The sequence below is a fragment of the Eleutherodactylus coqui genome, chromosome 13 (genome assembly GCF_035609145.1).
Source record: "Eleutherodactylus coqui strain aEleCoq1 chromosome 13, aEleCoq1.hap1, whole genome shotgun sequence".
NCBI lineage: Eukaryota > Metazoa > Chordata > Amphibia > Anura > Eleutherodactylidae > Eleutherodactylus > Eleutherodactylus coqui.
The window spans coordinates 118,298,049-118,309,649 of NC_089849.1; the positions used below are offsets into that span (position 1 = coordinate 118,298,049).

An 11,601-nucleotide genomic window follows, 5' to 3' on the forward strand; every position below is an offset into this window, starting at 1 on the left:
TGCCGGGGGGGGGGGGGGGGTCACCGCAGCCCGGGATGACAGCTTCATGCTGTCGGCTACCTGCGGGCACCGACAGCATGGAGCGGTCACGTCCAGAGCCCGAGGGGCTTTATTCTCTGTAGGACGCATGTTTTTACGTCCTCAGAGAATAAAGCCCACTTGGGCAGGACGTAAAAACACTATGGCCCGGTCGTTAAGGGGTTTTGTGAGAAAAAGCAGATATACAAAACAAAGGCATTAAAACAAAGATACAATGTCACATGATGGTATGAGGGATAGAGTAAGAAGAGAGAGATCAAATAACTGACGGAAACATATGTTCTTTCCCCCGAATTGAGCAGGAATAACTTTATCTTTACCTAGAGGAAGAGAGACAGGAAAACAAAGAAGAAAATTATTATTGAGTTATAATGGACATTTACTGTTAAAACCCTCTTTGGACTTAGTTAAAACACGTGTTGGAACTTTCCGAATTTGAGACAATTTTGTACACCAAAGACGTATAATGTGCTTGAAATATGTTTGAAATTTGTAAAGAAAAAAAAGTTGAAAAAGTTCAATAAAAAATACTTAATCAAAAAAAGAACATCAATCCCCGCTTTTAATTCCTTACATAGTAGCATAGTATGTTAAGCTGAATGAAGACAATGTCCATCTAGTTCAACCTCTTTTAACCTCCCCCTTGTTGATCCAGAGGAAGGCAAAAACCCCAAGAGGCAGAAACCAATTAGCCCATTTGGCGGAAAAATTCCTTCCCGACTCCCTAATGGCAATCAGACTAATTCCTGGATCAACCTTGCAGAATAATCCCAGGATCAACCTACATGCCACAATCAGTATACATTGCAGCATGTAAAGGGTTCAAAGAGGGCCGAGAGGTTGCCATACACCGGTGTCTGGGCCTGCCATGGCCTGCAATCACTCTTGTGAGCGATAATGCATTGCAGTACTTCTATACTACACAGCAGTATTGCAGCGATCATAGCTTTTATGGTACAAGTCCCCTACAGGGACGTAAAAAAAAAACAAAATAAAAAACGTGTTTTGTGCACTTTCCCATTTTTGTATAAAAAAATAAATAAACATTTTTAAAACCCCATATATTTGGTGTGGCAATCACAGATTGGAGTTCTTTTATCCTCTTAATGGCACAGGATGTAAGTTTGCATCCTGGCTGGGGGGTATTTAACGCTACAGAATGCAAACTTACATCCTGTGGATGGTGCAGGCTCAAAAGTGAGCCCGCGCCATCCTGCAGCAGGAGCCAGCTGTAACTGATAGTCAGCCTCCCACTGCAACTGCGGGAATCGATTTAAGAACAGTGATCCCCGCTGTTAACCCCCTACATGCCATGGCAACTGGATGCTAGACACTGGTGTTCCGGTCTGCCATGGCATATGATCGCTATTGAAATACTGCAATGTATTATCGTAGCGATCAGAGCTTTAATGGTTCAAGTCCCCTACAGGGTTATAAAAATAGTGTAAAATTAAAAACCGATAAAAAGTAAAAACAAGATTTTTTAGCGCTTTTTTTCACATTTTTGTATACAGGTACAATAAATTGAACACCACTATTTATCCTGCATGGGGGGAAAAAAGGAGGCAGAATGCTTATTTGGTTCATATTGCGTTTTTTTGGAGCAAAGTGAACAAAATAAGGGATCAAAAAAGCAGTGTATACCCCAAAACTGGTAACAATTAAACCTACAGCTCACACAAAAAACAAGCCCGCTCCAGAAAATCGTTTTGTCCTTTGGGCCAAAATAGGTTGTGTCCTTAAAGGGTTAATGCATCATAATTAACTGCTTGTATTCTTTTTAAGATTCTTCTCCAGTTTGAAGCCCTGACACAAACCTCTCCAAAACATGGGATTGTCCTCCAGTTACCCACTTCACCCTCTCCCCAAACTGATGCCTTAGACCTACTAACGGAGGCCCTGCCTGAAGCAGGACATGAAGATATGCTGACCCCCTCAAGCATCCCTACTTCCTCCATTGCAGCATTGGAACCCTCAACACCGGCTTGCTGTGGACTTGTCCAGAATGGAAGCTACCATGCAGACGGAGGAGTTGCTGCCCCTATTGAGAAGGATGACCGTGTCCACAGTAATATAGAACTGTCTGCCAAGGATGAGCAACATGGGCAGTTATCAATTTTTGATGGCATGGACTTGGTAAACCCTGTAAGGAATCTTGGGAAGGATCAAAACCTGCCAAGACAAATAGCCCCTGATACACCCTCCATACAGACGGTGCCACAGGAGAGGACTTTTAATCCTGGTCTATCAGCTTTCTCCTTCTTGAACACTTAGCACCCAGCATGGAGCCCCAGAGGACGGTGGTATCTGCGCTAGGGGATGCATGGTTTCTGCCTATTTGATCTGCTTTATCCATTGGTGAAGATATCAAAAATATAGGCAGCTGGACTGTCCAGCAGAAACCAGCAAACACTAACCCATCCAAATATAAATATGTAAAGCTTCTGTACTGTACATACATGACAGCATACGGTGCGGATGCTACTAATAAAATATTTGGTCCAAGGTGATTGTCCTTAAAACATGAAAAAAAAAATCCAGACACCGTCCTTGATGGAAAAAATACCAGAGAACCCATTTCTACCCAGGGATCCTACTCTACCTCTTTGTTCCAGCTGATGGTGAGAAATGGTATGGAGACAGAACTCTTGGTTTAAAGAGTAACTGCATTTTGATTTTTTTACTTTTGATATGCCGGAGGAGCTGAAAAGGCAGCAGAGGCACCCAAAGGGGCTGAGCGCTGCAGCCCCTTCACTTCAGCACCAGAATCCCCACTGTTCAAAACTTTCTGATATTAAAAGTTGTTAAAAAAAGTGCAGTTACTCTTTAACCCAACCCATGTTTAAAAAAAAAAAGCAGGGAGACAATGTTTCTCCTGAGGGCCCACACTTACCCATTAACCCCTTGAGTGGCAGGTTTCCTACCACCCTGTCGTGCCCACCAGGGCAGGTTTTTTAAAATGGTCTAATCATTGAATTTCAACTAGTTTTGCAGTTGCGTCTCAAGAGCCATAACTTTTTCATTTTTCCATTGACACGGCCATATAAGGGCTTGTTTTTTGCGGGACAAGTTGTGATTTTTTAAACAGGGGGGAGGAAAAAAAAGAAATGGGGGAAAAAAGAAAAAAGGGGCCATGTCATTAAGGGGTTAAATAATGTATTAACTTCCTTCTCTGGGTCGTTACGACGCACATGGATACCACATGTGTGATTGTATTTTTGATTTTTTACAAAGTAAAGGGAGACAAGTGTTTTTTATTTTTTTAATAATTTTTTTACTTTTTTTTTTTATTATTTTAAAAAAAAAATTTTTTTTGTCCCTTTAGGGGACTTCCACAGGGACCCATCAGGACCCCTGATCACATTCCAGGGGTCCGATGGTGACAGCCCTTTACATGCTGCAGTGACAGCCCTTTACATGCTGCAGTGACATAGACTGCAGCATGTAAAGGGTTAACACAGCAGAGATCGGAGGTTTTCTCTGATCTCTGCTGTAAGAGCTGGCACCTAGCTGTCCTCTGACAGCTAACAACCAGCTCTCCCTGCCACAGAGACCATCGGCTTGCTTCTGACAAGCCGATGGTCTCTATGGCAACCTGTAAACAAAGCAGGACATTGCCGACATATCGGCAATATCTTCTGCTGTTTTTTCAAAGCCCTTGCTTTGTTCTCTGTGGGTCTGTGCAGGCAGAGCACACTGTCACAGCTTGTGGCATTGTGCTCTGCAGCTCCCATAGTGATACATATCCCGGAAATCTTCCGGGCTATGTTGCTATGAGCAGTGGAGCTCGTCACGGAACTTTTCCGGGCGTGCCACTCAAGGGGTTAAAGCAACGCATGATAGTTATAAACAATGGGAAGGATATGTATGTGCTAAGGGCCCAAATAGCCTTTTTACCCCACCCCGTGGTTTAAAAAGAAATGGGAAGGTCTAACCCATACCATGGTTAATATCTTATGGCGGGTTCCATGACTAGAATACATGGCTTCACGTACACACAGGCCAAATATTGGTCAAGTTTACTTTAATTGATTAAAGTAGATATACATGCAAGAGATCAGAAGATATACAAGGTATCGAGAAAGATCCCACCATCCAAGACACATATGCAAATAGTGTATCAGTAACATAAAGAAAAGTAAAGCAATATTATGGAATGTTCCCAAGTGGCAGCCTGTGCTCGGGGGCAAATACCTCCAAGTTTCTGTTTATGAATTTAAAGACGTGCAGTCAAAAAAAAACTCCTTCCGTACACTTTCCTCTCCTTGACACTATGACTTTACTTCATCATGACCAATGGTAAGTCTTTAAACTTAGAAGACTTTATCTCAATAATATGCATGCAACAATACACAAAACAGGGAAAAAACAAATACAATAGAAGTAGAATAGAACCAAAAAATGTACACAGTGGCTTGAAATAAGCCTCTTACCTCTCTGAATATACCCTTAACCCTTTGCAATCCAATTTTGGATTCAGGGTTTCCTAGGGGGCTTTCTTTTTCTGCCATTATACAATGGTGCCATCTGCTGGCTAGAGCCAGTACTACGGTATGGGACATGCTGGAGAGGCCCCTGACAACAGAGCGACCAGTAATGTACAGTAAGAATACCCTGACGTTGACGTTGAAGACATTCTGATTGAAGGCTGTACAGCTCCAGACAGTGGATTGGAAAGGGTTAAACCAATTAGAGCGGTTTTTAACCATTCAGGTAGGTTGTTTTGGTATTTTCAGTTACAGCCAGTAGTCTGTGGTATTTTTGTATCTTGACGCCACCAGAAGCTAGAGGTTTGACAGGGGAATGTCCCTGTTACACCCCTAGCTTCCACGTGGCTAGATTCAAGAAGGTCCTAGGAGCAGCGTGCCCTGGAGGTTTACGGTTAGGGATTGGTGTTCCGCACATGAATACTAATCCCTAACTCTCCAGCCCAGGGTAAAAGCAATGCACAGTTTTGTCGGAGGAAATAGACCCCGTCTCCGCTGCCGGAGAACTCCTCTGCTCTTCACAAGGCGGCCCACTAACATGTCGCACAAGTGCTGGTTGGCAGCTAAATCCACGGCCACTGAGCACATGTGGGGACCACCGGCTCTTACCTTCCTCCACGCTGTCACACCAAATGTGAAGGGAGATGTAAGAAGAAACTCGGCAGGAAGACTCACCGATAGCCTGGTAAAAAGGAGCGCAGCCCACGCCGTTCACCACTGCTGCGCAGCCGCCAGTACCTACAGCACCTGTGAGCACCAGGAACGGCAGACACAGTGCGGGACCTGTAACAGGGAGCCGGCCACAGGACATTCAGCGCTGCTGTTAAGCTGCCAGATGCAGGACCTGAGAGGCTGAGCAAGGGGACAGCATGCAGCCAATCACAAAGATGGAGCGTGACCCCCCCCTTGTCAAAAACCCTGTATCTTGACGCCACCGGTACTTCCGGTGGCGTCAAGATACAAAAATACCTCTGTGGAGTCAGATATGAAATGAAACCAGTAACATTTTCCGGTATGTAAATTAAAAGTAGCTAAATATTTACAAAATCCTCTGTTCATCCCCCAGCAATCAAATTGGAATTATTGGGTATTTTATACAGCTACCCATCAGTGGTGTCGGTGAAAGTATGGTCACAGTGGGGCTATGGGGAAAAAAGCAAGTTAAAAAAATCAAGTCATATTTCACACTTCACTTTATTCAGTGCAAGAAAACAAAAACAAACTTGATATTACCCAGAATGACCTGTAAGTATTCAATTAGAGCAAGGACTTGTTTTCTAAACTCTTCCTTATATGCCCCTAACTACTTGCCCCTCCAGCTAGACACACTCACATTTAGGGTGAATGCCCACAGACGGAATCCCTTTGTGTTTCCTGCTGCTATTGAACTGCCAACGCTCACATGCGGAACCATACTGCAGATTTCCACGAGTGGGAAAATAATGCGGCATGTCCTATTTTTATAGCATTAATGGAGACCGCGGAAATCCACGATCACTCGCAGGCACTTTTTTGTTTTCAATCGCGGTACTCCCACGACGGAAATCCGCGGGCATATCCTGCGTTGCTTGTGGGCATGAGCCCTTAGGTCTCATGTCCAGGGCTAAAATACACTTAAAATCTGCAGCGTTTCACCCGCACATGTGATCCGCACCCCATAGGAATGCATTGGACACCCGCATGTAGTTAAATACCTGCGGATGTCATTTTCCCCTGAGGCGCGGATTGCATGTGCGGGAAAACACCCGCGGCATGCTCCATTTTGGGGGCGGCTCCCGCAGGCTTCTATTGAAGCCTATGGAAGCCGTCCGGATCCGCGGCACACCCGCACCTGAATTTCTGCTCTCCAGCGTGGGAGAGCAGGAGTTAAAAAAAAACAAAACAAAATCGAGTGCGCGGCGCATGTGCGTGGCACGCTTCCGGCGCGCGGAGCACATCCGCCAGGCCAAAGAAAGAAGATCCGGCCGCGACGGAGGGCAGATCCGCAGCGTCCGGACAGGTGAGTAATTCTTCTTTTTAGGCCTCATGTCCGCAGAAAAATAGGGACCCGCTGCGAGATTCTGCATGGAGAATCTGCGGCGGGCCTGATTTTCCCCATGGACATGAGGCCTTAGGGCTCCTGTCCGAGGACAGATATTTGTTGTGGAATCCACAGCGGGTATGCGCACCGCGGATCTGCAGCAAATGGCGCTCATAGCATGCTATGGGAAATTGATTCTTTTTGCACACTTGCGGAAACCAATTGCAGAGGAAAAATCGCAGCATGTTCAATTTTTTTACAGCTTCCAATGAAGTCACTGGAAGCCGTCCGCACCGTGGCCCTTCCGTAGTCACATAGCGGAAAGGTTGCGGATTCCGCGTCCTCACTAGGCGATGACGTGGTAAAAGCAGATGGTGTAAAAAAAAAAAAAAAATTCTGCACTGCACAAGTCCGATGGCTTGCCGTGCGGAACATCCACAGTACAGAAGAAAAAGAAACGAAACAGGTACGCACAGATGCTGCTGCTGGCAGAGTCGGATCCCGCATGAATGCGGCTGTGCGGGGGCCGTAATGTGCATCTCGAAAAACTGACACTATAAAAATAGCCATGTGTTACCGGTAGAACCGATTACTCTGGCAACTGGGTGCATAAATCCTGCATCAGAAGTATAAATGGGGTTCATTATTTGTTAAATTTAATCAAATGCTGTCTGTGCCTACTTGAGATAAAGCATACACTAATAACCTTTTTTGTCATATATTCATTATAAACCTCTGAGCGATCCTGTTCGTTCTGTGATCGGGCACCTTGTTATCCAGGCTCAAAACCTTAAACACACCTGAATTAGATCTGTTTAATTAGTATTGCAATTGACCCCATATTATTTGGTAATTCAGTTAACAAATGTGCTTCATTGACTTGTTTAACCCCTTAGTGACCAAGCCTGTTTGCGCCTTAATGACCAGGCCAAATTTTGCAAATCTGACATGTGTCACTTTAGCATGGAAAAACACCAGAAAGGTTTTGCATATCCAAGCGATTCTGACATTGTTTTTTCGCCACATGTTGTACTTCATTTAGGCGGAAAAAAAAGACCAATAGAATTTGTGCTTATTTATTAAAAGCGCCAAAATTGGGAAAATTTTGAAAAAAATCGTTGTTTTTTCACATTTCCAACTGCAATATCTCAAATATGTGCAAACATAATATAGAAATTTTTGCTAAGATATATATTTCCACCCGTTTACTTTATTTTGGGCGCACATTGGAAAAACTTTCATTTTTTTTTTTAACCATTTAGGAGACGTACAAATTTAACATTACTTTTCAGCATTTTGAGGAACACTTTGTTTTCCTGCACCAAGCCAAGATTGGAAAGGAGTCAAAATGATAGATACCCCCACAAATGACCCCATTTTAAAAACTACACCCCTTAACGTATTCACTGAGGGGTGTCATGAGTATTTTAACCCCACAGTTTTTTTTAGGAGTCAATGCAATTTAGAAGAGAAAAACTAAAATTTCATATTTTTGCAAATATGTCATTTTAAAGACAGGAATTTTTTCTATAGTACACATGAAAATGAGGATTTGCACCCCAGAATGGATAAGCCTGTTTGTCCCGTGCTCGGAAACATACCCATTGTGGCCCTAGTATTATGTCTGTATGCACAATGGGGCCCAAAATGAAAGGAGCAACCGGTGGCTTTCGGAACAGAAATTTTGCTAGAAGGAGATTTAGTCCCCATTGCCCACTTGTAGAGCCATTGAGTGACCAAAACGATGGAGAACCCCCACAAGTGACCCCATTTTGAAAAGTAGACCCCTTAACAAATTTATCTAGGGGTACGATGACTTTTTTGACTTCACAGTTTTTGAATGAATCTAAGCCAAGCAGAAGGAAAAAAATTATGATTTTCATTGTTTTGGCAATTGTGTCAAGTTAAAAACAGTTTTTTTTTGTCCAGTGTACATAGGAATGAGGACGTTCACCCCAAAATAGATACCTCCGTTTGTCCTGTGTTCAGAAACATACCCATTGTGGCCCTAATCTACTTAAAGAAAACATGGCTAGGCCTATAATGGAAGGAGCACCCGTTGGATTTCAGGGTACAACGGAATAAATTCCAGGCCCCATTGCCCACTTGTAGAGCCATTGAGCGGCCAAAACGATAGAGAACCCCCACAAATGACCCCATTTTGAGAACTAGACCCCTTAACAAATTCATCTAGGGGTGTACTGCGTATTTTGACCCCACAGTATTTGAATGAATCTAAGCAAAGCAGAAGGAAAAAATTACGATTTTCATTTTTTGGCAATTTTGTCAATTTAAAAACTGTTTTTTTTGTACAGTGTACATAGGAATGAAGACGTTCACCCCAAAATGGATACCCCTGTTTGTCCCGTGTTCAGAAACATATCCATTGTGGCCCTAAAATACTTACAGGACACATGGCTAGGCCCATAATGGAGGGAATGCCCGCTGGATTTCAGGGCAAAACTGAATAAATTCCAGGCCTCATTGCCCACTTATACGGGAAAAAAATTCACTTCCCAAAAATAATCCCTCCCCCGCCATCCCCATTTTTTGGCATTCCCTAAATATTAGATAAAGGTAATAATATAAACCGCGTTTTATGTCCGAAGACAGGGGTAATTACGGAGGCTGGTTGGGATGGGCACATGGGGCAAGAAAACCGGGTATCCCCCCCCTCCTCTCATGCTTTTTGGGGGTATTTTGTGACCTCAGCGGCGGGGATGGGGTGTAAAAAGTGGCGCTCTGTGAGGCTTTGTAATCTTGCTGCGGTGCAGCGGTCTCACAGAGAAGGCGCTCAACAAGCTGCTCCTGGAACTGCAGGAAGGCAAGCTTTCCCGGGGCTTCTTGTAAATTACGGATTACAGGTAGCGATCTGAATAACGCCGGGCTCACACTGCCGTATGCAGAATCCGCTTGCGGAGGCCCGCAGCGGATTCCAGCTGTGAGCCCGGCTGTGATCCTGCGTACGGCTACGTAATGTACTGCGCATAACTGTCTATTCACACAGGCGGTCATGCGCAGTACACCGTTGTTTGTTTTTATTTCCTGCGCCGTCGCTAAGAGATGACCCGGGTACCCGCAGCCCGTACACAATGTGTTTGCATATGGGCTGTGGGTATATCTGCGGTCGTAGAGCACAATGGGCTCTAGGTCGCGGATATCCGCGGTAAAATATAACATGGGGGAATTGTGTAATCCAATGCATGCGATTGATCCGTGGATTACCGCTGATCAAGCGCGTGCAGAACCCGTAATTCCTCTCCGGTCTTGTGTGACCGTCCTAATGTTAGATCGCTACTTTATCACGTGACCGGGGACCGCTCAACGAGGTCTCCGGTCACTGCTCCAAGCACTCAGCGACCGTTGGTCGCTGGGAGCAAGGAGATTTAAAATTTCCTGGGCTCCCCGGCTCCTGCGAATGTGTCTGGCATTTTGCCGGCGGGTACGTGCGCAGCAGCCGGAAGGGTCCATGGAGGATAATCGCATCTGGATTCAAATGCGGAAGCCTCCAAGAAGATGTTTCATCTCCCCCCACCGATCGCATCGGTGAGGGGAGACGAAACTGCCACTTTTTAAAGAACTTTTACGTGATCGCCATTATGCATTGGATAACGGCGATCACGTGACCAGTAACCGCATACCGCGGCTCCCCGTGACATCTCCAGGCTCTTGGCTATCTTTGGCAGCCAGGAGCAGGGAGATTTTAAATTTCTTGGGCAATCTTTTACTTTTGCTCATGCGTCCGCCATCATGCAGACGGGCACATGCGCAGAAGCTGGGGTAAGGTCCGCGGATGAACATCCCATCAGGGAACAAATCCGGGGACCTTGGGTACGTAACTTCATCCCCCCTTACGGATATGATCCGTAAGGGGAGATGAAACTTTAACTTTTTAAACTTTTAACTTTTTTTTTTTACTTTTTAACTTTATATGATCACCGTTATCCGATGGATAACGGTGATCATATGACTGGAAACCGCATACAGCGGTCCCCAGTCATATCTCCCTGCACTCGGCTAACTGTGACAGCCGGGTGCAGGGAGATTTTGAATAAGCCGGGCTCGCCGGCCTTCTGCGCATGCGCGCCACATCGCAGAAGCCAGTGGGGGGTCCAGAGACTGGCTGGAGGACATGGAGGAAGGTGGGTGAGTATTTTCACTTTCCCTCATGGATCTGATCCATGAGGGGAGGTGAAGCTTTTCTTTTTTTTTTACTTTTTTTCACTTTTCCAGGAGCCAGGAGATTTAAAATTTCCCGCGACGCCGGGCCTTCTGCGCATGCGGCTGACGTAATGCCGCCTGGCGTGCATGCACAGAAGGACGGCTATGGGGCCCGGAGCATCGGGAGAGCGGGGAGCCGTGCGGCGGACCTCGGTGAGTAATTTCAGCTGCCCCGATGGATCCGATCCATCAGGGCAGCTGAATATGTAACTTTTTTTCCCACTTTTTATTTATTTTTTTGTGATCGGCGCTATCCATAGCGCCGATCGCAATGCCGGGGTGGGGGGGGGGGGGTCCGTACAGCCTGGGATGACAGCTCCATGCTGTCGGCTACCTGTGGACACCAACAGCATGGAGCTGTCACGTCCAGAGCCCACGGGGCTTTATTCTCTGCAGGACACATGTTTTTACGTCCTCAGAGAATAAAGCCCACTTCGGGAGGACGTAAAAACACTATGGGCTGGTCGTTAAGGGGTTAATTACTCAACTGTTCCATTCTCCTTTTATAAACTGCTATTATCCAAATAAGCATAACCCAATATATTCTAGCATGTACAGTATGTGTGCACACGTCACACAGTAACAAAACAAGTATGCAAGGCCGAATACAGGCAAATGTCCATCCAGTTCAGCCTGTCCTCCCCCCCCTCCCCCCTTCTTGTTGATTCAGAGGATCACGGATATATTTATACCACTCAGGGCTCCTGCAAAAGGGGCGCTGCGATTTTGCATGCTCAGGAGGCAGCCGTGACCAAGTCTGGGATATCGTCGGGCGGGGAGAGAAAGTTTAGGTATGCAAAACCCCCGCCCCCTCTCCACCCCTTGCCAGCTTAA

At 45.5% G+C, this 11,601-nt stretch overlaps 1 protein-coding gene across 1 annotated transcript in view; it reads left to right on the plus strand.

Annotated features, from left to right (window-relative positions):
- The window catches only part of TEPSIN (TEPSIN adaptor related protein complex 4 accessory protein), a 35,331-nt gene extending 32,787 nt beyond the window's left edge, over positions 1-2,544 (plus strand). The window contains exon 13 of the mRNA XM_066587703.1: positions 1,825-2,544. Coding sequence (XP_066443800.1) covers positions 1,825-2,313 — 489 coding nt within the window. The 3' untranslated portion in view covers positions 2,314-2,544. The remainder of the gene's footprint in view (positions 1-1,824) is intronic.
- The last annotated feature ends 9,057 nt before the right edge of the window (positions 2,545-11,601 follow it).